Source organism: Scyliorhinus canicula, chromosome 5, assembly GCF_902713615.1.
Source record: "Scyliorhinus canicula chromosome 5, sScyCan1.1, whole genome shotgun sequence".
Classification (NCBI taxonomy): Eukaryota; Metazoa; Chordata; class Chondrichthyes; order Carcharhiniformes; family Scyliorhinidae; genus Scyliorhinus; species Scyliorhinus canicula.
The window spans coordinates 35,643,953-35,671,928 of record NC_052150.1 but is presented as its reverse complement, the minus strand read 5'-3'; the positions used below and the strand labels follow the sequence as shown (position 1 = coordinate 35,671,928).

Genomic DNA, 27,976 nt, shown 5'->3' with positions numbered 1-27,976 from the left:
CGCCGTTCTTCCAGGGCAGTGCATGCCGGTAGTTGTAGTTGGTGGGCGACGCTGGATTGCGTCGCCTGGATGTGACGTTCAGCGAGTGTTGAGCTTCCGCTCCCAGCATTCCAAAGCGTGAGCAGCAGAAAGATGGCGGATCGGGGGTACAGCTTCTCCCTCACCACGTTCAGGTAAACCGGGCGCCCGAATCTTCTTTCACTTGCTCAGTGGAGAAGGGTCTCCCTCCCGGCGGAAACTGCTGCCGCTCTCAGACCCTCAGCCTGTTCAGCTTTGCGGCCACCTCCAGGTGCTGCAAGTTGCAGAGTCACCGTTGCTGTGCGCCGGCCGGTTACTCGGCGGCTCTGTCTGGGCGACCCTAGGGCCGCTGTTTTACTGAAGGCTTCTCGGACCTTTACCTCTGCGGGTCCGTGTTTTCCCCTAGAGGGTTGGAGGAGCACCCACGCCAAGGCCCACAGGCGAACCGTTTACAAACTTGGTTTCGCTTTCGGTCTGCAGACCTGTCTGTTGCAGCTGAGGGCACATTAACCCTCTGATCACCCATGATGGAGATAAGAGAGTTTTCAGCATCTTGACCCAGTGACTATTTATGTCTCAAGTCAGGGTCTAGCGTTAGGTAAGTTAACTTAAAAATATATACCAGAAGGAAGCTTATGTTTCAAAAGAAGAACATATAGTCAAATGGCAGATAACGAGTTTGGCTTGTATTTTAGTTTGACTCTTTTAGCCAGAATATCTGGTTAATGGTAATTCCCAGGATGTCCATTATGACAGCGCCAAGATCCCAGGTTTGATTCCCAGCTTGGGTCACTGTGCAGAGTCTGCACATTCTCCCTGTGGCTACATGGGTTTCCTTTGAGTGCTCCGGTTTCCTACCACAATTCCCAAAAGATGTGTTGGACATTCTGAATTCTCCTTGTGTAGCTGAACAGGTACTGGAATGTGGCGACTAGGGGCTTTTCACAGTAATTTCATTGCGGTGTTAATGTAAGCCTACTTGTGACAATAAATATTATTATGACAAATTCAGTGATGATAATGCTGTTGAATATCATGGGAAGGTGGGTGGATTCTCTGTTGTTGGATGTGCTTGAGCTGAGACCATTGGCCTCTGGCCACACCACAACCATCTTACTTTGCACTAAGTAAAACTCTAACCAATGGAGAGTTGTATCCCTGATTCCTATTACATTATATTTTGCTAAGTCTCCTTGATACCATACTCTTATCAAAAGCTCTCTTGATGTCAAGGCCAATCACTCTTAGCTCTGTTATTCGTCTCTTTTGTCCATTACTGAACCAAGACTGTAATGAGATCATCAATAGCGTGCCCCTGACGTATCCCGAACTGAAGATCAGTGAGCAGATTGTTTGTTGTTCATCCTACGTTTTGTTGACTGGATACATGGGCAATTTTCTACATTATTGCATAGATGCCAGTGTAGCTGTACTGGAACAGCTTGGCAATGTTTGCAGCTACTTTTGTAACAGAAAGTCTTCAGTGCTATTATCATGATGTTGAAAGGGCTCATAGCCTTTTCTATATTCAGTGCCTTCTGCCATTTCTTGATATCACCTTGAGTGAATCAAATAGCCTGAATACTGGGTTCTTTTGTGCTGGCCACTCAAGGAAGCTGAGATAATTCATCACTCTACACTTCTTATTACAGGTGGTTGCCAGCGCATAAGCCATATCTTTTTCCCTGATGTATTGGGCTCTCCCCCCCCCCCCCCCCCCCCCCCCCCCCCATTGATGCAGCGGAGGTGTTTCTGAAGCCGTCCTCCAGTTAGTTATTTAATTGCCCTCCATCATTCATAACTGGATGCTGCAGGACTGCAGAACTTAGCTTTGACCTGATGACTGGCTGTGGGATCACTTCATAGAATTTACAGTGCAGAATGAGGTCATTCGGCCCATCGAGTCTGCACTGGTTCTTGGAAAGAGCACCCTACCCAAGCCCACATCCCCACCCTATCCCCATAACTCAGTAACCCCACCCAACACTAAGGGCAATTTTGGCCACTTTTGCAATTTAGCATGTCCAATCTACCTAACCTGCACATCTTTAGACTGTGGGAGGAAACCGGAGCACCCGGAGGAAACCCACGCACACTCGGCGAGAACGTGCTGACTCTGCACAGACTGTTACCCAAGCCGGGAATTGAACCTGGGACCCTGGAGCTGTGAAGAAATTGCGCTAACCACTATGCTACCCCACTGCCCACTTGGTAAAGGAGCAAGCGATAGAGCTATTTAGTATGCATATAATCCTGTGTTGTAGCTTCACCAGATTGGCACCTTAATTTTAGGCAAGCCAGCCCTGCTCCTGCCATGTTTCGTTTTCTTGTTGAACCAATGTTAGTCTCCTAGCTTGACAGTAATGGTCGAGTGAGGGAAATGCTGGTTACAGCTTGTGGTTGAATACAATTTGGCTGATGGCTCACAACACCTCTTTGATGTATTCGTTCTGAATCTATTTAGAGTGGTGGTAGGGCACACAACAGAATTGAGAATGACCTCCGCTTAAAGCAAACCTTAACTCCTAAGGGCTGTATGGTCATTATTCCTACCAATAATGTCATAGTGATGACGCGGTCAAGTAGGTTTTGCCCTTTTGTTGGTGTCCTCCATTTACCTTCATTTAGTCTGTTCACCATCTGCCGGATGCCCAGTCTAGCAGCCATGCCCTTAGAGCTCGGCCACCATGGGGAGTAATGGAGCTACCAAGCTGCTCTTGGTGATGAGCATTGAAGTCACCCATCCAGCTTATGTTTTGTGTCCTTTTTGCCTTCGGTGCTTCCTCCAAGTGGTGCTCTACATGGTGAAGCACTGATTCATCAGCTGTGGAAGTATGGTAGGTAATGATCAGCAGGAGGTTTCATCCCCCATGTTCGCCCTGATGTTGTGAAACGTCATGGGATCCAGAATCAACATTGAGGGTTCTCAGGGTTGCTTCCTTCTGACTGTATAGCACTGTGTCCCCTTGCTGGTGGGTCTACCCTGCCATTGGCCAGGGCATACCCAGGTATAATGATAGAGAGCCTGGGACATTGGCTGTAAGGTATGATTTAGTGAGTATGTAACTAGTCCATGGGACAGCTGTACCAAGTTTGGTACAAGTCCCTAGTAAGAAGTTGTTGCAGAGTTAACAGGGCAGGGTGCGCTTTTATATTTTCCTGTACCGAGGTTGTTGGGTTGATGCCATGTTGTCTGTCTGGTTTTAGAATTTGACTTTTTTGCAGCTGTTGTCTATGGTTGAGTAGCTTGTTGAGATATTTTCAGAGCACGGTTAAGAATCTACCGCCCTATTGTGTATCTGGGCTCACTTGCACCAGCCAGGGTAAGGACAGCACATTTCCTCTCGTGAAAGATGCTAGTAACGACATGGATTTTCATGATCCATTATTAATGAACCTAGCATTTTAGTCCAGATTTTATTAATTAATTTTAGATCCTCCAGAATCTCGCTCAAAGCTTTGCATAATTTCTTCCTATCATACTGTCACACTCTTCAGCAATATCTCCCAATTTACACTTTGTTCTTGAGACCTTGAGTAACTCCCCTCTGGATACTGGAAATCTTCAGCCCCGCTTTTTTGCCTCTTATGAAAAGCCTTGAGAAGTTTTGCAATGTGAAAGGAAGTAGCTACTGTTTTTGATGCTGTTTCATATCACTTTAGTTTGGACAGTGGATGTCAAAACCTGGTTGAATTATATCCAAACAGTTGATTCATGTTGGTGCCTGTGGCTTCTGATGGATATAACTTGATGGCAGTTCTGAAATTGTGTTGGGAGGGATTGAAGGTGCTCTGGTGTTATCAATAACAATAAAACTTCAATTACAATGTTTTCAAGTAGCTTTTTCCTTCTAATTTTCATTGTGATAAAGTACCAACTTAAAAGTGTATGGAATATAAGTATATGGTATAGGGTTATAAAGATTTGTTTCAATTCAAATATGCTGCTACAAATTTTTCTTCAAAAAGCTCACCATCCCATAACCTTAGGTTTTTGTATAGGGGTTAGTGGCCCCATGTCTGGGTGTAACAATGTGACACTGATCTCGTTTGTACATGGATATTCTAATTATTATAACACTTTGTTCAATTCAATAAGCAACTTGTTCAATTTCAATATGAGATCTATTAATTAGGCTTTTCTATATGATTCAAACCTCGTAACAACTAATTGCTCAAGTAAAATTGTATTTGTCTGCTATTCAATATCAGGTTTTTCTCCAATCTGCTATCACTTTTGCTAAACCAAAAGCTACTTTCCGATTGGAAGTAGCAAAATTAGGTATACAACTTACTGAGTTGAAATTTGTTACGGGAAATTCAAAATAAGCAAATACACTGCTACATTTAGGGAGTATAGTCCTATTTCAGCAGATAATAAGATTGAATCATTTCTCCAAGCTGATTTATTTTGAATTTTAATGCCTGTGCTCTGGCCAATATTTACCCCTAAAACTAACATCACTAAAATATTTGGTCATTATCACTTTACTGTTTATAGGACATTGTGCGCAAATTGGTGGCTGTGTTTCCTGCGGTACAAAAGTGACTACTCTTCAAAGGCACTTCATTTGGCTGTAACACACTTTAGGATGTTCAGAAGCTTTTAAAGGTGCTTTATAAATGCAAGTCTTTGTCAGTACATTTTCTGTTGTATTTACCAGTATGGCAAATCAGTTATTAACAGGAACTCTATTTTTGATTCCTTATATTACCTCTTTATTATAGTGAAGGTGTGAATATAAATTAATGTTTCAGTACTACATGTAAACACTGAGGTGGCCTTTTTCAGGCTTCCACCTGTCACTTAGTAAATAACTGAAGAAGATATAAGGTCTGATCTCAGCCAGGGTAGCCGTAGTTTTCTGACAAATTGGTTTCAGCATTCCTGGGTTCGGATGGTTATAATTTGACAGAATGGATCCTGGTCACTACTCAGTGACATCTATTGGAAGTAGATTTTAGGTGAAGGCATGACAAGTCTCGACTGTGTTGCCTAAGACCAGATAACCTGCCAGATCTCACTTGATTCACCGATAATAATGATCGTCCAAGGTGGTATGGGGAGGTTCATGCTGCCCACAGTGCTATAACTCCAAAATGTTGGCACCTTTTGAGTGTGGTTGAAATGGCTGCAAGAAAAGTATAGGGCATAAATATTATGCCTGTTTACTTGCATAGGTGATATTTATTTTCTCCGTTGTACATGAATGAGTTATTCTCAAAAGGTGCAGGATGTTTGCACTGGGGAATGCAAATGTTCAATTTACATCAATATAAGGCTGCTTGTGCTTTGCAAAGAAACTGGAGATAAACTGATGTTGAATCTGAGACTTTGTGGTATTCTGTGTCAAAGTTAAACAATGGGTTTTCTCCAAGGAGAAAATTTTTCCTCCAAAAGTACTCGTAATTTCAATTTAATGTATACTTTTTTGTATTTTATCTTGCAGCCCTTCAGGCAAACTCGTCCAGATTGAGTATGCCTTAGCAGCTGTAGCCGCAGGAGCTCCAGCAGTGGGAATCAAAGGTATGGACAGCAGGGCTACAACCATGAACTTTTAATCACTTCAAGCCTAACAACTCTTTTCCTATTTTTGTTTTCATGTTGAGCATGAGGAGTTAGCTATTATATTCAAGGTGGTGTTTATTGCACAGCACTAGTTGCTGTGAGTGGTGGGCTAACATTTTAAATCACCACAATCCATGTGGTGAAAGTGCTCTCTCACAATGCTGTTAGGGAGTGAATTCTAGTGACGAGGATTGAATGGCTATATATATCCAACTTGCAGTGACACGTGGCTTGGGAGGTGATGGTGTTCCAGTGCACCTGTTGCATCCTTGAGATGGTAGAGTTTGTGGGTTTGGGAAATATTGCTAAATAAACTTCTGGTAAAACGATCAGAGGAATTATGTTGGTTTACAAGTGCTGTCAATTAAGTTCTGTTTGTAGCCAGTTGCTCTGTTGCATGTAGACCAGTTGAAAACTATTTGAGGCTGTGGAAGGGCACCTGCTCTAAGGTCAGTGTTTCTTGTCTTTCCCAAGGCAGATCAGACGGTCAGGTATTAGCAGGGCCTTATTTTTTTGTCCACTGTGAAGCTATGGTGCGTTTGATTCCTGACTTGGGCTCGATCTCAGTTAAATGGGTGCAAAGGTTAATTTTAAAACATTGTTAAGGAAGAGGAATAATCGTCCGATTCCTGGTAACTATCTACTGACTCTTCCTGCAAAGGATGCTTGTGAGGACCTTATGCAGGATGTGGGATAGGAAATAAATCAGGAGATAGAGAAAGCATGTAAAAAAGGCAATATCACAATAATCATCAATATGCAGGTGGAGTCGGAAAATCAGGTTGGTAGTGGATCCCAAGAAAGGGAATTTGTGGAATGTTTAAGAGATGGTATTTTGGAACAGCTTATGGTAGAGCCCACTAGGGAACAGGCAATTCTGGATTTGGTGATGTGTAATGAGGCAGATTTGATTAGGGATCTTAAGGTGACGGAACCCTCAGGGAGCAGTGACCACAATATGATAGAATTTGCCTGCAGTTTGAGAGGGGGAAGCTGGAATCAGATGTAACAGTATTACAATTAAATAAGGGTAACTACAAAGACATGAGAGCTGGCCAGAGTTGATTGGAAAAGGAGCTTAGCAGGGAAGACAATGGAACAGCAATGGCAGGAGTTTTGGGGGTTATTCAGGAGGCACAGCAGAAATTCATCCCAAGGAGTAGAAAACCTGCTAAGGGGAGGACGAGGCATCCATGGTTGACGAGGAATGTCAAGGACAGTGTAAAAGAAAAAGCATACAAAGTGGCGAGGATTAATAGGAAGCCTGAGGTTTGGGAATCCTTTAAAAGCGAGCAGAGGACAACTAAAAATGCAATAAGAGGAGAGAAGATGAAATATGAGTGCAAGTTAGCTAGTAATCTAAAAGGTAAGAGAGAGGCAAAAATAGAAATTGGACCCTGGAAAACTTGGCTGGAGAAGTAATAATAGGAAACAAAGAAATGGCAGACGAACTGAATCATTACTTTGCATCAGTCTTCTCAGTGAAAGACACCAGTGGGATGGCAGAACTCCAGGAGAATCAGGGGGCAGAGGTGAGCGCAGTGGCCATCACTAAGGAGAAGGTTCTGTAGCAAATTAAAGACCTGAAGGTGGAGAAGTCACCTGGACCGGATGGATGACACCCCAGGGTTCTAAAAGAGATAGCTGAGGAGATTGTGGAGGCATTAGTGGTAATCTTTCAGGAATTACTAGAGGCAGGAAGGGTCCCAGAGGACTGGAAAGTGGCTAATGTAACACCACTTTTTAAGAAGGGAAGGAGGCCGAAGTCGGGAAATAGGCCGGTTAGCCTGACTTCGATCATGGGTAAGATTTTAGAGTCCCTTATGAAAGATGAGATCGTGGAATACTTGGAAGTGCATGATAAAATAGGACTGAGTCAGCACAGCTTTGTCAAAGGGAGATCATGTCTGAGCTGGGATGTTCTGAGGCTGTATAAGACCCCATTTGGAGTATTGTGAGCAGTTTTGGGCCCTATATCCAAGGAAGGATGTGCTGGCCTTGGAAAGGGTCCAGAGGAGGTTCACAAGAATGATCCCTAGAATGAAGAATTTGTCGTAGATCATAGAATTTACAGTGCAGAAGGAGGCCATTTGGCCCATCGAGTCTGCACCGGCTCTTGGAAAAAGAATCCTACACAAGCCCACACCTCCACCCTATCCCCATAACCCAGTAACCCCACCCGACACTAAGGGCAATTTTGGACACTAAGGGCAATTTAGCATGGCCAATCCACCTAACCTGCACATCTTTGGACTGTGGGAGGAAACCGGTGCACCCGGATGGAACCCACACACACGGGGAGAACGTGCAGACTCCACGCAGACAGTGACCCAAGCCGGGAATCAAACCTGGGACCCTGGAGCTGTGGCGCAATTGTGCTAACCACTATGCTACCGCGCTGCCCTCGTATGAGGAATGGTTGAGGACTCTGGGTCTGTACTCGTTGGAGTTTAGAAGGATGAGGGGGGGATCTTATTGAACCTTACAGGATACCCCGATGCCTGGATAGAGTGGACGTGGAGAGGATGTTTCCACTTGTAGGAAAAACCAGAGGACACCATCTCTGACGAAAGGGACGATCCTTTAAAACAGAGATGAGGAGGAATTTCTTCAGCCAGAGGGTGGTGAATCTGTGGAACTCTTTGCCGCAGAAGTTTGTGCAGGCCAAATCACTGTCTTTAAGACAGAAATAGATAGGTTCTTGATTAATAATGGGATCAAGGGTTATGGGAGAAGGCAGGAGAAAGGGGATGAGAAAAATATCAGCCACGATTGAATGGTGGAGCAAACTCGATGGGCCGAGTGGCTTAATTCTATTCCTATGCTTTATGGTCTTATGGACCTCTGACAGTGGTAGGTGCCAATAGTCAGTATTTAGACTGCTTAGTTGAAGTACAAAGTAACTTGCAGCCCTGTGAAGCCATACAGAGCACAGGCCCACAGGAAAAGGGGAGCAATATTAGAGCTGGGTCTGAGCAATTGAAATGCATATTTTCTCCTTTCAATAATTAATTCACTGGCAGGAAGCAAAGGGTGCTAGTATGTAGGCATTTTGTGACTCGACAGATAGGTATGGCAATAGACAGGTACAAAAAAGATTCCGGAGAATAGTTCCAGGAATGAGGAATTTTACTTAGATAGGAGAAACTGTTCTACTTGGAGAAAAGTAGCTTAATTGATTGAGGTATTCAAAATCAAAAGGTGTCTGACCAGAATAGATAGGGTGAAACTGTTTCCATTGGTGAAAGGATTGAGAAGTAGAGGACACTGGTTTATGGTGATTGGCAAAATGATGAAAGCTTTTTTAAACAGTGAGCGGTTAGGATTTGGATATGCTATCTGAATGTGTGGTGGAGCCAGATTTAGTTGAAGCTTTCAAAAGAGAATTGGATAGTTAGCCAAGGAAACAAAAATTGCAATGAGGGAGGAAAAGGTGGGGAAGTGGGGCTTGGTTAGTTATTTTTGCAGAGCGCCAGCAGGATAACGACGGGCCAAATAGTTGCTTCCTGTGCTGTAACCACTTTATAACTCTATGATTCCATGGCAAGGTAATTAAAGCAAACAGGATACTTGGGATATTTTATTAGTTGAGGCCTAGAATATGAGAGCATGGAGGTTTTGCTTGAATCAACTTTGTTCCTGGTTGGTCCTATAGTTTGGATATCAGATACCAGGTTCCTAAAGCAGGCCATCTTCTTCTCTCAGCTCAGTCAAAGCAGATGCACCAAAGGACATAAAAACATGCTTCAAGGATGTGCTGAAAGCCAACATGAAGAAATGCAACATTGGCATCAACTCCTGGGAGACCATCGCCTTGGATCGAACCAGATGGTGGCAGAGTTTGTGGGAAGGATCCCGACATTTTGAGATCCTGTGATGACAAAATGAGGAGGAAGAGTGAAAGTGACAGAACACACCATGACCCGAATTAATTATTTAAAAAAAATAAATTTAGAGTACCCAATTCTTTTTTCCACTTGTGGTGCAATTTAGCTTGGCCAATCCATCTACCCTGCACATCTTTGAGTTGTGGGAGTGAGACCCACGCAGACACGGGGGGGAATGTGCAAACTCAACATGGACAGTGACCCGAGGCCGGGATTGAACCCGGGTCCTTGGCACCGTGAGGCAGCAGCGCTAACCACTGTGCCATCATGACCTGAATTAATGATACATGACCAGGCATTGTACGTGACAATAAATGTCCTATGTGCCATATGTTCTGCAGATCCCAAACTCTTGGAAGACAATCATCCTCACTAGCAAGGGATAGCAAATAATGAAACTATAGTCAGGGCACAGCTGCAGTATTGAGTATAGTTTTGGCCGCCACATTATAGCAAGGATATGGTTGCAGTAAAGAGGGTGAAAGATGAGATTTATGAGGATGTTGGCAGTCGGAAGAATTTCAGCTTTTTGGGTGGGTTGTTTTCTTTGGAACAGAGGAAGCTACGGAGAGATTTGATTAAGATGTATAAATAATGAGCGGCCTGGATAGAGTGAATAGGAAGCACCGATTTCTCTTAGAAGCGAATCCAATAACTAAGGGGTACAGATTAATAATAATTAGTGGAAGGATTAAAGGGAAGCTGAATCATTCCTTTTCTTCCAGTGAGAGTTTGGAACTCACTGCTTGAAAAGATGGTAGAGGCAGGAGCCCTCATTGCATTTCGTAAGTATTTGTATATGCATGTGCCGTAATCCTTCACTGACATTGAAAAAAACCTGACATGTATCATTGCTATTCACTGTGCAAATTCGCTGCTGGGATGTTGAAATTAATCCATCGTGCTATCATGGTTGAGATCAGCTAATTAGCATTTTAGAATGCACTTCAGAAATAATTCTCTGAAGCACTTTGAGGTGTCCTGAGGACATGAAAGGTGCTAAATGTAAGTTAATTTATTTGAAATGTGTAGATATGTTCGAATGCTCAACAACATTAACGCATTGTAAATGGATAGAGGCAATTTTCATGTATCTAGTACTGTTATGTCTCTGAAGATGTATCTTCTAAAATACCTTTTCCAGCTTCCAATGGTGTAGTTTTGGCAACAGAAAAGAAACAGAAATCCATTCTTTACGATGAACAGAGTGTACACAAAGTGGAACCGATCACAAAGCACATAGGAATGGTGTATAGTGGAATGGGCCCTGACTACAGGTAGGCAAGACAAATGCATGAACTCTTTGTTTTTGGTGTTCTGTTTGCAGGTAATGATCAAGAAACCTCAGTGTCAGATCATTTCGTCCAGTCAGTTATTTGTCACCAGCATTTGACTTCCAGCAATGCAATTGACTTGGCACCTTTATTTCAAGGCCACTGAGATAATAACAATAATCCTTGTTGTCACAAGTAGGGTTCAATGAAGTTACTGTGAAAAGCCCCTAGTCGCCACATTCCGGCGCCTGTTCGGGGAGGCCAGTACGGGAATTGAACCCACACTGCTACCTTGTTCTGCTTTACAAACCAGCTAAATTGTACCAATCCTGTTGCTAGAGGTGATAAACTTAAGGCTATTCATTACTCGATATGTACATGTTTGGGGAAAGGCGTTGGAAAAGATCAGTTCTACAAAAAACTGAAACAAAAATGCAAATCCGCTGTGACTTGAACTAGTATCTGACATGTATCTAAGTTTGAGAAAGTATTTGTTATTTTAGAGTGTGTTGCAGATTCTCAAGAGGATTTGGGGGGATGAATAAGCAGGTGGCTATTGATCAGTTACTAAAATACATCACCCCCACCAGTGGCAGTATTATAACCAGGGAACATTCCAAGGCGACTGAAACTATGAACATTTGGTCCTGTGGCGACAAGCATTTTATGTTATGAAATGGATTGAAAGTACTTATCTGAGAGCAATGTTAGCATAATCCTCGAAATTAGAAGCCCGTTGACTTTACCTTTGTGGTGAAGGAGACAGTACAAAATTACCACCCCAATTGTGACCGTAGCTGGAATCTTTGTCCGGCACTGCTGATAGAAGAAAATTGGGACATGATGCTGCCTGCAAATTCCTGGTCAGCCTCGTTTAAATTTTGTCATCAGACCCTAGGTAATATTTATGTTTGGCAGTCCTTTAGTTGGTGAAAGGAAATGAACGCTGTTTCAGGTGTCAGGCACCTGCTGCAGTTTAAAAGTGATGATTGATTCTGCTTGCTACTTTGCCCGTTAAATTATTTGTCCCTTTTCTAGCAACTTTGGGTGGCGGTGATCTGGTTTAAGATGACAATTAATAGCATTTCAGTATGCCTTCTCTATTTGGTTATGTGCTTCTCAGGCCCAATGCGAGTGAAATCATACAACCAGATAATTTAGGAATTTGGTGGAATATATCCCACACAGAAATCCAACTGAACTTGGGATCAAGCTCTTGACCTTGATATCCAATCAACTGAGATTTCGAAAGACAATGGTTAATTCATTAGTGGGATACATTGCATGGTACTTGAATTGATAGGCGATGCAGATATATGCATGTTTTGGGTGCAAAGATTTTAAGTTTATTATGTGACATTACTATTTCCTATTAACCCATTATTGTGACTGGTCAATTTATTGCTGCATTTTTAGTCTTTCCAATTAATAGCATTTCCCAAATTTGCGAGTTTCATTTATTTCGCTCGTGCACATGTAGATTTATTTATGTCGCTTAGAATTTAGTAGCTACTGACAAAAGTGATACATTTATTTTCGCTAAATATTGAAGTGGTTATATTACATTGCCCGTCTGATTGATGTTGGCCATTTAAAGAGAGAACCCAGGAATGTTAATCCACCTTCGTCCACCACTGGGGAGCATCAATTTTCGCAAATTTTAAATGTTTTGAGAATGAGCTGGAGCACTTACACTCTGAAAACACGAAACTCTTAATTTAAGATATACCCAGGAGATCCATTAATATCCCATTTGCTTGATTGCATGATGAGTCCTGGCATGATTAGACATGATTTGTAAATGTGAAAGATATCATTTTATTATTGCTCTTAAACTTAGGAACAAGTTGAAGTGCTGCAGTATGGAGCAAAATAAAGTTGAAATTTGCAAGAAATTTAAGTAAAATTGGTATTTTAAAACTTTGAAGATTGTAGCAAGACAAGGGGATATGTTTTGAGGTACCAGATAGACTGAATAGGAGATTAAGTCTTTTGTGCATCGCAGTGAAAATATAAAGAGGAAAAAAAAGATGTGCATTGTTGTAATAAAGTATGATTGAGCTTCAGCCATTACACTGAAGCTTCCATTCACTAAAGCAATGCAGTCTAGAGGGTACTGATAAATGCAGAGTGGCAAAATAGTGCGCTGGGGGAATGGTGAGGGAACAAACTATCAGTTATAACAGCGGTTTGAATAAAAATGAGATGAGTCTCAGCTTTCGAAGGATAGTCAATTAGGCAATATTCACAGTTCTGTGCTCTTAAATTCCTCACAGGGTGTTGATTCGCCGGGCCCGTAAGTTGGCACAGCAGTACTACCTTGTGTACCAAGAGCCCATCCCCACAGCCCAGCTCGTACAGAGAGTGGCCTCTGTAATGCAGGAATATACACAGTCTGGGTAAGTCAGTAATATGGATTCTTCATATACTCAATACTGGTTTATAACACGCATTGGTCACCACGTATACAAGACCCAAAACGGACTGGCTAACTTTAGTTCCCTGACTAGGTGTAATGGGCGTTTGCTGTTCAAAGTTGTTTAAAATCAGCAGCCTTCTCTGGACACAGTGGTATGCCTCGGAGATTATATTGAATGGCATCAAGAAACTTGCTGTTACTTTGTTAGCATAAGATGCAGTGAGATAACCTTATTCCAAGAAAGGAGGGTTTTTCCTGAAAGAAACAATCAAGGTGAGCTACTTTGCAGTAGAATCACTGTGAAGTGTATCTGCAGCATACATTCATGACTGAAATCTGTGGAAGATTACGATAACTTGATTTGAAGGAAGTTGGGAATACTTGAATGCTGCAAAATAATACTGAGGTAAAGAACATAGACGTGTAAATTAAATTTCTTTAAAATATTGCCTACTAGCAGAGACCCACTAAACATTTGCGATCAGATTAATATACTTAACCATCACTATTTTTTCATCCTCCCACCTGGTACCATCTCTACCCACTCATGCCTAAGGGTTCATACCCAAGGTCTGGCTCCCTTTCAGTTCATCATATTAATATTGTGTCTGGAGTTCAAATAAAAGTTTTTCTAACAACTCCTACATGTATATATTGTACATCTGTACTTGCACATTTGAGTAATTTATTTGTTTATAGTCAAATGTTTGTAATCATATTTCAACTTTTTTTTAATGATGGGGCAGGAATACAGAATTAATCCTTAAATGCTTGTTGAGAAAGTCAGATTAAGGCGGGACTGAATCCCTTCTATGGTGGCGATCAAGAATGTGCAAAATCAAAATATGAAGTACACATTCTGTTACTTTCTGTTACACGTTAGGGGCTGGTTTAGCACACTGGGCTAAATCGCTGGCTTTTAAAGCAGACCCAGGCAGGCCAGCAGCATGGTTCAATTCACGTACCAGCCTCCCCGAACAGGCGCCGGAATGTGTTGACTAGAGGCTTCTCACAGTAACTTCATTTGAAGCCTACTCGTGACAATAAGCGATTTTCATTTCATTTTCATTTTCACATTCACAGCCTTGTAGTCTGCAAATGCAGAGTGTCTTTAATTTGTCATAAACTGATAAAAATTCCAACGCTAAACAGAATAGTTGATTTTATATGGGATAATCTGAGATCTGAGGAAGCGCTATATAAATGCCCCTTTCTACTATATTCAGCTTATTGGGGAGAGTTTCACTTTCCTTGCCAATTTGATATCTCAGATTCTTCTGATTACATTAGATACAGGGTCTCCTAGCAGGGCGAGGATTAGCTCATTCCTTTGTTTTTCAGTGGTGTTCGTCCATTTGGAGTGTCACTGCTGATTGCTGGCTGGGATGAGGGGCGACCATATTTGTTCCAATCGGACCCATCTGTAAGTACTGGAGGAAAGCAATTTTTAGCTCTAATTCTTAAGCCACATTTTCTGGTTTTGCTTTCTGAACATAAAATCACTGCCATTCTTGATTTTATTAAACCTATCACTTTAATAAATAAAAGGCTGTGCATACAATGATGCAAAGTTGAAACTGCTGTATAATTGATAAGACATTCAATCTGGTGTTCATTGGTTCCTTGTAGATGGTAGAAGTTCTGCACGCTTTTAATTTAAGAACTCTAGTAACCTCTATTCTCGGGCACAATTGTAGCACAAACCCGTAAGTCATTCTGCTAGGAGTGAGATTTGGGGGAACTGGGTAGACCATGTAAGTTAGCACATTTTCACCTGAGTTAGTTCCACTGTAAGAACCCGCCAAATGAAACTAATCTGTGTGGTCATAATTCCGTTCCTCATCGATATTGGTTTACAACACCCGATTGGTAATTAGACTCAGAAGCCATAGAGATGGTTCTCAGAAGCCATAGGGATGGTCCTCTGAGAAATAGAAAAAAAACTACAATATTGCAGTTGGGGTTGTTGTTCTGAGGTTTGGAATGTTGAGAAAGAAGTTTGATGGATAATCCTCCATTAGGTTGGATGATAGCAGCTAGAAGCACACTTAAAGCTCTGCAGTCTGCTTGACTAGCATTCTTTCCAACACCAGCACATCATGTGTGTTGTGTGTGGCATCCACAAGATGCGCTGTAGCAAATCATTAAGGTTTCTTCAACAACAACAACTCTTAAACTCGACAGCCGTAGAAAAACGAGGGCAGCAGGCGCATGGGCATACCACTATCTGCGGGTTCTTGTACACTATCCTTATTTAGAGCACTGTTTCTTCCGGCGCTGGGTTAAAATCCTGGAACTCTGTATCTAAAGCACTGTGGAAATAACCTGCAGCACTGTGGAAGTAACCTGCACCACTGTAGCAATTGAAGAAGGCTCCTCGCTTCATCTTCTCGGCAATTGGGGGTGGCAATAAATGCTGCCAGTGCCAGTGACATCTACATCCCTTGAACAAATAAAAATAATTGTTCCTGGAGAGTGGTTAGTTTGACATTTACAGTTGAGTGGAAAGTAACATGCCACTGTACTGATTTGATGTCACAATGTATTGGGCCAGAATTTGCTGGCAATATAATGATGAGTTTGCGGCACTCGCTATTTAGAATTATTGGTGTGTAAATCATCCAGTAATTTGTGGCAGGAAAGAGAATAGTCCAAGTTCCGAATCACAAGTTGCTGGCTGACCTGTGCTGCCTCACTGTTAGCCTATGGAAATAACAGCTTCTCCTTCAACCTTCCTTCACTCTGTCATTTCTTTTATTTTCCTCCATATAAGACTATTGGTCCCCTCTTTCAACCAGGTCCCAGATTTTCTACTGAATTGGTCAGATTGCACTTGTTGCAATTTGTGAGGCAAAACACATTCCAGGCTGAAGGCCAAGAGAAAATTCTCACTGGGCCAGTATGGGATACTCTATTGCTACTATGTTTCTTTGAAAGAAAATGACCAATTCATAGGCCATTGTCCATCCATAGTTAGGGGACTGGCACACAACCATGGTGCTTGTTTCGAGAGCCAGTGCAGACACAATAGACCAAATGGTGGTCTCCTGTCCCTGTGATAGCCATTGCCAACAAACCTCAAATAACTGGACATCAGGATAATATTATATGATACCCTGGTTTACTCTCTCTTCCAACAATGTCATACGTCTGATCTGCATGGAGCCATGATGTATTTATTAGTTTTGCAGCTATTAAGTTTTAAACTACTAAAACAAATTCAATTATCAGCAACTTCATATTTTCCAAAAGACAATTCTGACAACTGAACTTTAAAATATGTGCTTGACAATCTAGTTTTTATACTATGAAACAATAACGGAACCTCTTATGTATGGGTTGATGCAAGCTGAAGTCATGAAGTTGTCTAGCATTTGAAATACTCAGCCTGGCTTCCTGCTGCTCTAGCTGTCGCATGCACCATAATGTTGCTTATAAAATGGTTGGCAATTTCAGTCTATTGAAATTTATTGATATAATTTAATAATTTTGGTACTCTGTCTTTTCCTTGGTTTCCCCATAGAAGTGTTTTATACTTTATTTTGAGCTAATTCGTTTTTTTTAAAACTAATTAGATAGGGGCTGGTTTAGCTCAGTGGACTAGACAGCTGGTTTGTGATGCAGGCCAGCAGTGCAGGTTCAATTCCTGTACCAGCTGAGAATTCTGAATTCTCCCTCTGTGTACCCAAACAGGCCCCAGAATGTGCCGACTAGGGGCTTTTCACAGTAACTTCATTGCAGTGTTAATGTCAGCCTACTTATGTCAATAAGAAGATTATAATTATTATGGTTCTTGTACCAAAACTCTGTTTATTTTTTGTTTGCAATAGGGTGCTTATTTCGCATGGAAAGCAACAGCTATGGGAAAGAATTACGTAAATGGGAAAACCTTCCTTGAAAAGAGGTAAAAATAGCAATTATATTCAAAATAAGATGGGGGTGGTGTAAAAAGAAATGACATTTATTTTGCGGCTGTGGGTCCCTATCTGTCCTCCATTTCAGAGGGCATTTGAGAGTCAACTACCGTTGCTGTGTATCTGGGCTGGGTAATTTACCAGGACATTCCCCTATTTACCGTAAAGGACATTCGTGAACCAGGTGAGTTTTTCTGGCAATTGACAGTTGTTTCATGGTCATCATAGAATTTTTTTTTAACAGACAATTTTATTGAGGTATTTTTGGCATTGTAAAGAGTAATAATATACATTAGTGTGCAGATACCAATTACAAAAACATAGTGCAAGTAACAGTACCTCTCTCGCAAATAGACCTGCCTATTCTTCCCCCCTGCTCCCGCTGACGATTAGTTCCTTGCGAAGAAGTCGATGAGTGTTTGCCACCTCCGGGCAAACCCCGGTAGTGATCCTCGTAAGGCGAACTTGATTTTTTCCAAGCCGAGAAAGCTTGCCATGTCCGACAGCCATACTTCGGTCTTTGAGTCCCTCCAGGCCAACCGTATTCGTCGCCAGGCTATCAGGGAAGCAAAGGCCACAACGTTGGCCTCTATTCCCTCCTGGGCTCCCGGGTCTTCCGACACCCCAAAAATAGCCACCTCTGGACTCATCACCACCCTTGTTTTCAGTACCCGGGATATGATGTCCGCAAATCCGTGCCAGGATCCCCTGAGTTTTGGACACGCCCAGAACATGTGGACATGGTTCGCTGGTCCTCCCCCACATCTAGCACACTTGTCCTCCAGCCCAATTAATTTGCTCATCCAGGCCACCGTCATGTGGGCCCGGTGAACTACCTTGAACTGAATCAGGCCGAGCCTGGCACATGTTGCGGTTGCATTTACCCTCCTCAGAGCGTCTGCCCATACACCTCCCTCCAACTCCCCACCAAGATCCTCCTCCCACTTAAGTTTCAGTTCCTTGCTCCCTGTGTCCTCCGCTCCCATAAGCTCCTTATAAATATCCGAGACTCTCCCCTCTCCTACCTCACCCCTGGAAACTACCCTGTCCCGGATCCCCCTTGGTGGAAGGCGTGGAAAGGACGGGACCTGTCTATGTACGAAATCCCCGCACCTGCAAGTACCGAAAGTCATTCCCCCTTGCCAGCCTGAACTTATCCTCCAGTGCCCTCATGTTTGCGGAGCTCCCTTCCAGGAACAAGTCGCCCATCCTTCCTACCTCCGCAATGCTCAAAATCCGCCATCCATCTTCCCCGGGACAAATCGGTGGTTGTCACATATTGGGGACCAGACCGACGCTCCCACTTCCCCCGCATGCTCCCTCCATTGGCCCCAAATCCGCAAAGCCGCCACTACTATAGGGCTGGTGGAGTACCGGCCGGCGGGAGCGGCAGGGGAGCCGTGACCAGGGCTGCCAAGCTGGTGCCCCTGCACGAAGCAGCCTCCACCCGCTCCCAAACTGACCCCGTATCCACCATCCATTTCCTTATCATGACTATGTTAGCCACCCAGTAGTAGTTGCTGAGGTTCGGCAACGCCAGTCCCCCCTCGCTACTGTTCCGTTCCAGCCTCCCCCTCTTTACCCGCGGGGACTTCCCCGCCCAAACAAATCCCAGGATGATTTTATTGATTCTTTTAAAGAAGGACCGCGGAATGAAAATAGGGAGACACTGAAAAATAAACAGGAATCTCGGGAGGATCGTCATCTTCACCGTCTGTACTCTCCCTGCTAGTGACAGCGGGAGCGCATCCCACCTCCGAAACTCGCTCTTCATTTGCTCCACCAGCCTAGACAAGTTCAATTTATGCACCTTACCCCAGTCACGCTCCACTTGTATCCCTAAATACCTAAAACTTTCCCCAACCAGCCTAAATGGTAGCTCCCTCAGCCTATTCTCCTGACCCCTCGCCTGCACCACAAACATCTCGCTTTTTGCCATGTTCAACTTGTAGCCCGGAAACCGGCCAAATTCCCCAAGGATTTCCATAATCCCGTCCATCCCTGCTGCTGGATCTGACACATGCAAAAGCAAGTCATCCGCGTAGAGCGAGACCTTGTGTTCTATTCCCCCCGTGACCATTCCCTTCCATCTCCTTGCCGCTTTCAGAGCAATTGCCAGCGGTTCTATGGCCAACGCAAACAGCAGTGGAGAGAGGGGGCATCCCTGTCTTGTCCCGCGGTGTAGTCTAAAATACTCAAATGTCGTCCTGTTCGTCCTGCCTGATATAGCAGTTTAACCCAGTCCACAAAGCCTTCTCCAAACCCAAACCGTCCCAGCACCTCCCATAAATAGTCCCACTCCACCTGGTCAAATGCCTTTTCGGCATCCATTGCCACCACTACCTCCACCTCTCTGCCCTCTGGGGGCATCATAATCACATTGAGTAGCCTTCTTAGATTGGCTACCAGCTGCCTGACCTTAACAAACCCCGTTTGGTCCTCCACAATCACATCCGGTACGCAGTCTTCGATTCTGGACGCCAGTATCTTGGCCAGCAGTTTAGCGTCCACATTAATCAGGGAGATTGGCCTACAGGACCCACAAGCTTCCGGATCCTTATCCCGTTTTAATATCAGTGAGACGGTGGCTTGCGACGTCGTCAGGGGTAGCGCCCCATTGTCCCTCGCCTCGTTAAACGACCTAACCAGCACCGGTCCCACTATACCCGAGAACGTTTTGTAGAACTCCACTGGATACCCGTCCGACCCCGGGGCTTTACCCGACTGCATGACCTTCAGGCCCCCCATTACTACTTCAGCTCTATTCGGGGGCCCCCAGCCCCTCTACCATCCCCCTGCCCACCTTTGGGAAGGTCAACCCATCTAAGAAGCGCCTCATCCCCTCCAGGTCCCGTGGGATCATAGACTTTTTAATTACAGATTTTTTTTATTGAATTCAAACTTCACCGTCTGCCATGGCAGGATTTGAACCCAGGTCCCCAGATCTTGCCGTGGGTCTTTGGAGTATTAGTCCAGTGACTCCACCACTGCTTCCCAGATGACACCATATTTCCTGTGTCAAATGTAAGAAAATTGTAAATACAAGTTCACAATGGACAGAAGAATTTTTTTCTCAGGATTGGTAGATGGGTCACTTGAGCTGAATATTTTGCATTTTATCCCTAATGCATTTTTCCTATTCGCAAAGCATGTTGTACAGACTTTAAGTTGAGGTTTTACTTGGGTGTTTCCAACTGTTTACATTGGAATAAACGTATGTAGTTTTCTCTGTTTTTGCCTAGCACCTAATTGATTAAAAATATAGAAATTTATCTGAGGGTTTTCACAATTTTCTGTTAAATGAGATGCAACCATTAATGGAATAATTATTTCAATATCTTTCTGTAATAAATATCTGATGATATGTTGTGCGCTCATGCGTGGACAATAGTTTAGAACCTTTTTATGGAAGCGGCTAATGGAAAAAATTCTTCCAGGAGAAGCAAAACATTTCTTTGACCCTTTTTTTGTGCTTGTAGGTACAATGAAGATCTAGAACTTGAAGATGCCATTCATACAGCAATCTTAACATTAAAGGTCAGGTTTCTCGTCTGTTGCTCAAATATCAATAATGGTTTATCTGGAGATTGTTCTACAGAGACTATGGATGATAACTGACTGACTGGCATGAAATATTTCTTTCCCAAACAGGAGAGCTTTGAAGGCCAGATGACAGAAGACAACATAGAGGTTGGAATTTGTGATGAGGCAGGATTTCGCAGACTCACTCCAGCAGAAGTCAAAGACTATCTGGCTACCATAGTCTAACATTTATTCAAATGAGTTTTTTTTAATTTGGAAGAAATATTGGTCAACTACTGATTACAATTCAAAAAACCTTTTTATTCCGCTCTTTTGTTTTGGCAATGGTTGAATGGTCAATACAATGTAAAACTATGTTGCACAAATATAAGCATCTGATAAATCTTGTCTTAGAAATGAAAACAAATTTGTGAAGCTCTGTCATTTAATTTTTTACATGATGTCAATGAAACAATTTATACATTTTTATTGTCTATTTTTCCCACAGTTGCATAATTTTTCGGTCTTGATGAGACGACTGCTTTTAGTTGCATGCCTTCTGGCACATGCTTTATCTCTTGTCATGGGATAAGCCATGTGAAAGAGGAGAGAAAAATGCCACACAATATTTATAATTTGCGGTTATCCATCTGTGAAAGGGATTGCTAATCATTTTCTGACTGGAGTCCTTTCTACACTGCTCCTGGAGGGAGGGAGAAATCCTACAATATTTGTTTGATGCTAGTAAATATTGTATTGTTCCTCCAATTCTGCATACCTAGAAGTACAGCGCAGAAATGTGCCATCTGCCCAACGTGCTAGTGTTTAAACTTTATTTGTATGCAGTGTAGGTCGAGCTTTTTATTTTCTAACATCAAAATCCGTGACTTTTTAAGCACCTGTTATATCCCCTCTCCAGATTATTTTCCTGCAATGAAGGCAAGTTCAGTTTTGCAAACAATTTAAGCCGCCTCTTTGTCACTGTTTTTAATTTATCTTCGGTGTATAAGTGTAAATTTAAACTTGAGGTTCCCAATATGTTCACTATGCTGTTAAATACAACCGTACCCAAATTGTGTAAGATCAAAATGATCTGCGTTGACTCATCGTCTGGCTTAAGTATGCATTCTTCTAGTGAAATAGCTTTCTGGTTAACTGTTCAATCAATGAGCGAGTGTATGAATGGTCAGTACTACTAATCACCTAAACAACCTTACATGCAAGCAAAATAATGGTCATTCACTACATGCACATTTTATGTTCTAGTTATTAGTTGGCTGGACAGCTGGTTCATGATGCAGAGCAAGGCCAACAGCATGCGTTCAATTCCTGTACTGGCTGAGGTTATTCATGAAGGCTCTGCCTTCTCAACCTTGCCCCTCGCCTGAAGTGTGGTGGTCCTCGGGTTAAATCGCCACCAGTCAGCTCTCCGTCCTTAAAGGGCAAAGCCGCCTATGTTCCTCGGGGACTATGGTGACTACTTTAATACTTTAGTTGTCGAAAGTAACTAACGGCTCATGCTTCATTACAGTACTAAGGAAATGCTCCAACATTGCCAGTGCCAACATTCAGGTGATATTTTACACTACAGGGAACCCGATTTGGCATCTTGTAAAAGATTCCGTGGCACTATTTGTAGAGTAGGGAGTTCTCTACAATTTCCTTGTTATTATGTCCCTCACCCAATATTTAAAATAAAATTCATTGCTATTTGAGGGACCATGCTGTGTCCAAATTGGCTGTTATTTTCCAAATTACAGCAAGAACCAAGTACTTCATCAGCTGTTAAGCCCTATGGGAAATCCTGAGGTAATGAAAGGCAGCACATAAATTTGGGTTCTTGTATTTTACTTTTTCAAAAATATTTCTTTGGTTTCATAAATCTTTTACAGTGAGTTGCCAAGGATAATGCGCGTTAATAATATAGATAAACAGAAAGTGGAAAGGAAGCTAAAGGGCTCTAGAAAATTAGTGTACAAAAATAAATCATGTAGGATAAACGGACAGTTACACCTTCATAAAACAGAACCTATGTACAGGTATGGGGGGAGCCCTATTTGCAGGTCCCCGAAGGTCGGTCACCCCAGCCTTACCGTTTTGCTTCTGTCCCTGCTGCTTCATGGTGCTAGAACATACTAGGGGGCATGTTTGGCATTGGCCCCCACTTGTTTATTGGTTGGTGGTCACAAACAGATCTTGGAACAGGCTGGTGAATAGCCTCCATGTGTTGTGGAAGCCTTCCTCCAATCCCCAAAGGGATTATTGTATTTTTTCCAATTGGAGGAACTCTGCCAATTTGGGCAGCCAGTCCGTGGCCTGGGTGGCGCAGCAGATAGCCAGCTGGGCAGGAGTTTTCGGCGGGCGAAAAGGGAAGCAAAGGCTAGGGTCTGCCCCTCTTGAGTGAAGAGCTATAGCTGTTTCAACACCCTGTAGACCGTCACTTGTGGGCACGGCTCCACCCTTACCCCAACGACCTTGGACATTGCCTCGGAAAAGCGATTCCAGTACCCAACGAGTCTGTGGCAAGTCCAGAACATGTGGGTGTGGTTGGCTCTGTCTCCATGGCACTATTCACATTTGTCCTCCCTCTCTAGGAAAAACCTGCTAATTTGTGTTCTGGTTAGATGCGCCCTGTGCATCACCTTTAGCTGTAATAGGCTCAACTTGATGCATGTGAAGGTGAAGTTCGCCCTATGCAGCGCTTCGATCCAGAGTCCTTCGCCCAATCTCCATGCCTGACTCTTCCTCCCACTTCTGAGTCTCATCAAGTGGTGACCATACCTCCTCCTAGTAACGGTCCGAACTTGTCAGTGCAGTTACCGTCCCTTAGTTTTCCCATGGTCAGGAGTCTGTCTAGTAGGGAGTGTTCCGGTAGCTGGGGGAGCGACGCTGCCTCCTTTCAGAGGAGGTTACTTATCTGTATATATCGTAGCTTGTTCCCTTTTGGGAGTTGGAGCTTGTCCGTGAGTTCCCTTGGGGTTATTACTCTGCCATCCATGTATAGGTCCCCTACCATCAATACCCGCTTGTCCTGTCTCCATCCATAGACGCAGGGTTGAATTTATGGTTCTTGCAGATGGGGGCCATGGTGAACATTGTGGTCAGATCAAACTGGTGTCTCAGTTGGTTCCACGTTTTCAGCGTGGCCACTATCACTGAACTCTTTGAGTGTCTGGCTGGGGGGGGGGGGGGGGGGGGAGGGGAGAGAGAGGAAGGAATGGGAGTAGGGTCGTTGGCACTATTTGGAGGGATGTCCCCATGCAGGAACTCTACTCTATTTCAACCCATTCCGGCTTCTTTCCCATTTCCATACTCTTTCTGCGGTGGCTGCCCAGTAGTAGAATAGGAGGTTTGGGAGGACCATTCCCTCGTATCTCACTCTTTGCAGTGCACTCTTTCTGATCCTTGGGTTCCCCCCCACCAACATGCAAATGGCATGATTAATTTGTCTATTTTGGTGAAGAAAGCCTTGGGGATGATGATCGGAAGAGGAACCTAGGCAGCACATTCATCTTGATCGTCTGCGTACTCCTCGCCACGGAGAGCATGCACGAGTCCCACCTCCGCAGGCCCCTCTTTACCTCCTCTGAGACCCACTAGGTTCCATTTGTGGATCAGAGTGCAGAGTCCAGTCGTGGGCTGTTTGGATCCCTGGATATCGGAATCTGGTTTGGGCCAGTTTGAATGGCAACTTCTCCATCTGCAACCCTCCAGGGTTCACGGGGAAGATTTTGCTGTTGCTCGGGGTGAGTTTGTAACCTGAGAAGCGCTTTTATTTCTCCATTATTTCTCCCATACTGGCTAAGGGGCTCAAGACAGAGGAGCAAATCATCCACTAGATTTGCTCCCTGTCTCCCCTTTGAATGCCTCTTCGCCCCTTCGCTGCTCTGAGAGCGATAGCCAGAGGCTTGATTGCCAGAGTAAATAGCAGCAGGGACAATGGGCATCCCTGCCTTGTGCTATTGCGCAGCTGGAAGTATTAGAGCTGGTGGTGTTTGTCTGTACTCTTGCAATTGGAGTGCTATACAGTAGTTTCAAACATGAGGTGAACCCCAGCCCAAAACCAAACCGTTCCGGTACTTCCATTTGACTGTCGAGGGCTTTCTCTGCATCTGGGGAAATGATCACTTCATCCTTTTTTAAAATCTTTATCAGTGTTACAAGTAGGCTGACATTAACACTACAATGAAGTTACTGTGAAAATCCCCTAGTCTCCACACTACAGTGCCTGTTTGGGTACACTGAGGGAGATTTCAGAATGTCCAATTCACCTAACAAGCATGTCTTTTGGGAGTTTTGTGGGAGGGAACTGGAACCATCCGGAGGAAATCCATGCAGACATGAGAATGTGCAGACTGCATAGACAGACCCAAGCTGGGAATTGAACCTGGCGCTGTGAAGCAACAGTGCTAACCACTGTGCTGCCCACCTCTGGTGTCTCCTCCACAGGTGGGGTCATGTTCAGCAGGAGCCTGATATTCGCCCGTCTGATCTTCCACGGCTATCTCCAGCACAAAGCCCATCTGATCTTCTGTGACTACCTCCGCTACACAACTCACCAGGGCCTAGCTGTGTCCCAATGTTCATAGAAGGATCCCTGTGTCTGGGGGAGTTGGTGTACTGCTTTGTTCCATATGTAATTTTTTTTTCCTCTCCGCCAGTAGTGCCACGGTCTGGGCAGTGGAGCATCACTGATCCACATCCAATATGGAGTTGACCAGTCTGGACACCCTTTCCTTCCTGCCCTTGAGAGCTCTGTATGTGATTAATCCCCCCCCCCCCATTTTAATGCTTTCAGTACATCGCAGAATGTGGAGACACTCCATATTCTGGTTGCAGGATATAAATCCAAAGATGGCTTATGACATTTTTTTTTCCGGATGCTTTGCCAGCAAGGTGGGCTGTGTCCAGCCTCCATGGGGGGCATTGGGCCTGGCCTGTCTCTAACCTCACATCCATGTTGTGTGGAGTGTGGTCGGAGATTACTATTGCGGAGTACTCTGTTCCCATTACCACTGGCAGCACCGATTTACTCACTCCAAATAAGTCATTTCTGGTACAAACTTTGTCGACCTGGGAGAAGGAGAACTCCCTCGGGTGTGTGAACCTCTGTGGGTCCACCAACCCCCTCCCCATCTACTCCATAAAGGCATTCAACTCTCGCCATTGCAGATATATTCCTCCGCTTTAGGGCTGGGTTTGTCTGACCACGCGTGGGTCCTGTACACAGTTGAAGTTTCACCCCACGATGAGTGGATGGAAGTCTAGGTCGGGGGTTTCTGCCATGGTCTTTTTGATAAAGTCTGCATCGTCCCAGTTGGGGGCATATATATTCACCAGTACCCCTTCCAGGACCGTTATAAACGGCTCCCCCTCTCCCTCCTCCACGGGCCAGGTCCTTCATTATATTCAGCGCTGTAATAATAATAATCTATATTGTCACAAGTAGGCTTACATTAACATTGCAGTGAAAAGCCCCTAGTCGTCACATTCTGGTGCCTGTTTGGGTACACAGGGAGATATTAGAATATCCAAATTACCTAACAGCATGCCTTTCAGAACTTGTGAGAGGAAACCGGGGCACCTGGAGGAAACCCATGCAGATATGGGGAGAATGTGCAGATTCCATACAGACAGTGACCCAAGCTGGGAATTGAACCTGGGACCCTGGAGCTGTGAAGCAACAGTGCTCCCCACTGTGCTATGGTGCTGCCCTCTACTGAACTGTATGGTGACTAGCCCTTGTTCCATAGCACGCTTGGTCGGTCTGTCCTATCCCACTCTTTCTTACTCTCAGTCAGTCCTTCTCCCTCAAGTGTGTCTCTTGGAGGAAGACTATGTCGGCTCTCGGGCTTTTCAGATGGGTGAAGATTCTGGATCTCTCACCAGGCCATTGAGTCCCCTGACGTTCCAGGTGACTATTGTGACCATCTAAAATGGCCACCCGCAAAGGATAATGGGAATTGTGGACAGCTTGAGACACAGAACATACACGACCCCTGTGTTTTGTGCAGAAGAAACCAGACCTACACAAATACTTGCACCGGCTAAAGGTCAATCACTAATTTCCCCAGGACGATGGGACACAGATTGAAACATAGCAGCAGTAACAGACCCGGGGGCACCTATTTACCTTATTTGGGCGTGCCGACGTGCCTTAGACAATAATAACTAGGATCCTACCAGCTATCAAGGTACCCGCCCCTAATTGGCCAGAATCGAGTAAGGTGATCGAAATCCCATCGATCCATTGGATTCCGAGTTGGGACCACCCAAAAGATTGGAGGATAAGAACTGCGCGACCAATATTCTGTCTCTTTTGGGACCGGCCTCTGCCCCTACCAACTGCAGCACATCGACCAGCCAAGTTCAAGGACCCGTGATCGCTACCTGAAGGACGAGCCGCAGCCTAGATGCACCTGACTACCAGCTGCCACATGTGGGGATTTAGGCAAAGGCCTTGTCTAACCCGCACAGAGCTGGTCACTTGAAAGTTAAGTAAAGGTCATTTAAGCCGTTAGGTATAGTTTAAAGTGTAGCTGCGTGTAGATTATTACGCATAGACCAAGCCTGTGTTTAGCAATAAACAATAATTGAACTAATATACAGGTTGTGTGGTCATTTGTCCAATACACGGAATGTACTCACCTCTTGTGGTTCTTATTAATAAAGATAAAAGAGCAACACTATCCTGATGGGGGGGCAGGGGTGTTCCATACCCCTCCTCCCCCCGGGGTCAGCCATACTGACCTTGTGGGTTCCTTGTTTGGGGACAATCCAAGATGGCCACCTTTGATATCTTTGTCCCATGTGCGACCGGTTGTAAACTGCATTCTGATCTTCCCTCACCCCCCTCCCATTCTCCGGACCTCCCCCAATCTCCCCCTCGGGCCTGTCTATCCCTCCTGTCCTCCCTTCCCTGTGCCTCTGTGGTTCCTCATCCCGCCTCCCCATCCCTTGTCCTTCTCCGCCCCCCCCCCCCCCCGACCTAGTTTGTGTTCCCCCCTCCCCTTCTGCCAGGTGCTCCCCCCTTTCTGGAGCTGTGCCCCGGCTCCCCCTCTCCACTTACCTCCCTGTGCCAGCATGTTCGCCAGTTCGGTGGTTCTCCCCATGGGAGCGACTCTTCCATACCTACACCCGGTGCTGTTACTCTGCCCCCCTCCCTCGTCCCATCTTGGTAACCCACTGCCCCCTCCTCCCCCCCAACCACCAAGGACGTGCAGTTATAAGAAAACACAGAAATATTATCGCTGACAATGGTCAATATGAGTCCATTACTTTGGCTGTTTTCCCAGTTCATTCTTGTGGATGAACTCCTCTTATTCCCCGACATGGTGAAGTAGTGTTCCTTGTTTCATAAGTCACCCAGAGTC

At 44.3% G+C, this 27,976-nt stretch overlaps 1 protein-coding gene across 1 annotated transcript; it reads left to right on the top strand.

Annotated features, from left to right (window-relative positions):
- The first annotated feature begins 30 nt into the window (after positions 1–30).
- LOC119965903 (proteasome subunit alpha type-2) lies at positions 31–21,692 on the top strand. Its single transcript, XM_038796900.1, has 8 exons — positions 31–173; positions 5,469–5,545; positions 10,619–10,751; positions 13,025–13,147; positions 14,509–14,590; positions 16,998–17,071; positions 20,561–20,618; positions 20,733–21,692. Exons 1-8 carry the CDS (start codon positions 133–135, stop codon positions 20,847–20,849), a joined length of 705 nt encoding a protein of 234 aa, XP_038652828.1. The 5' UTR covers positions 31–132; the 3' UTR covers positions 20,850–21,692.
- The last annotated feature ends 6,284 nt before the right edge of the window (positions 21,693–27,976 follow it).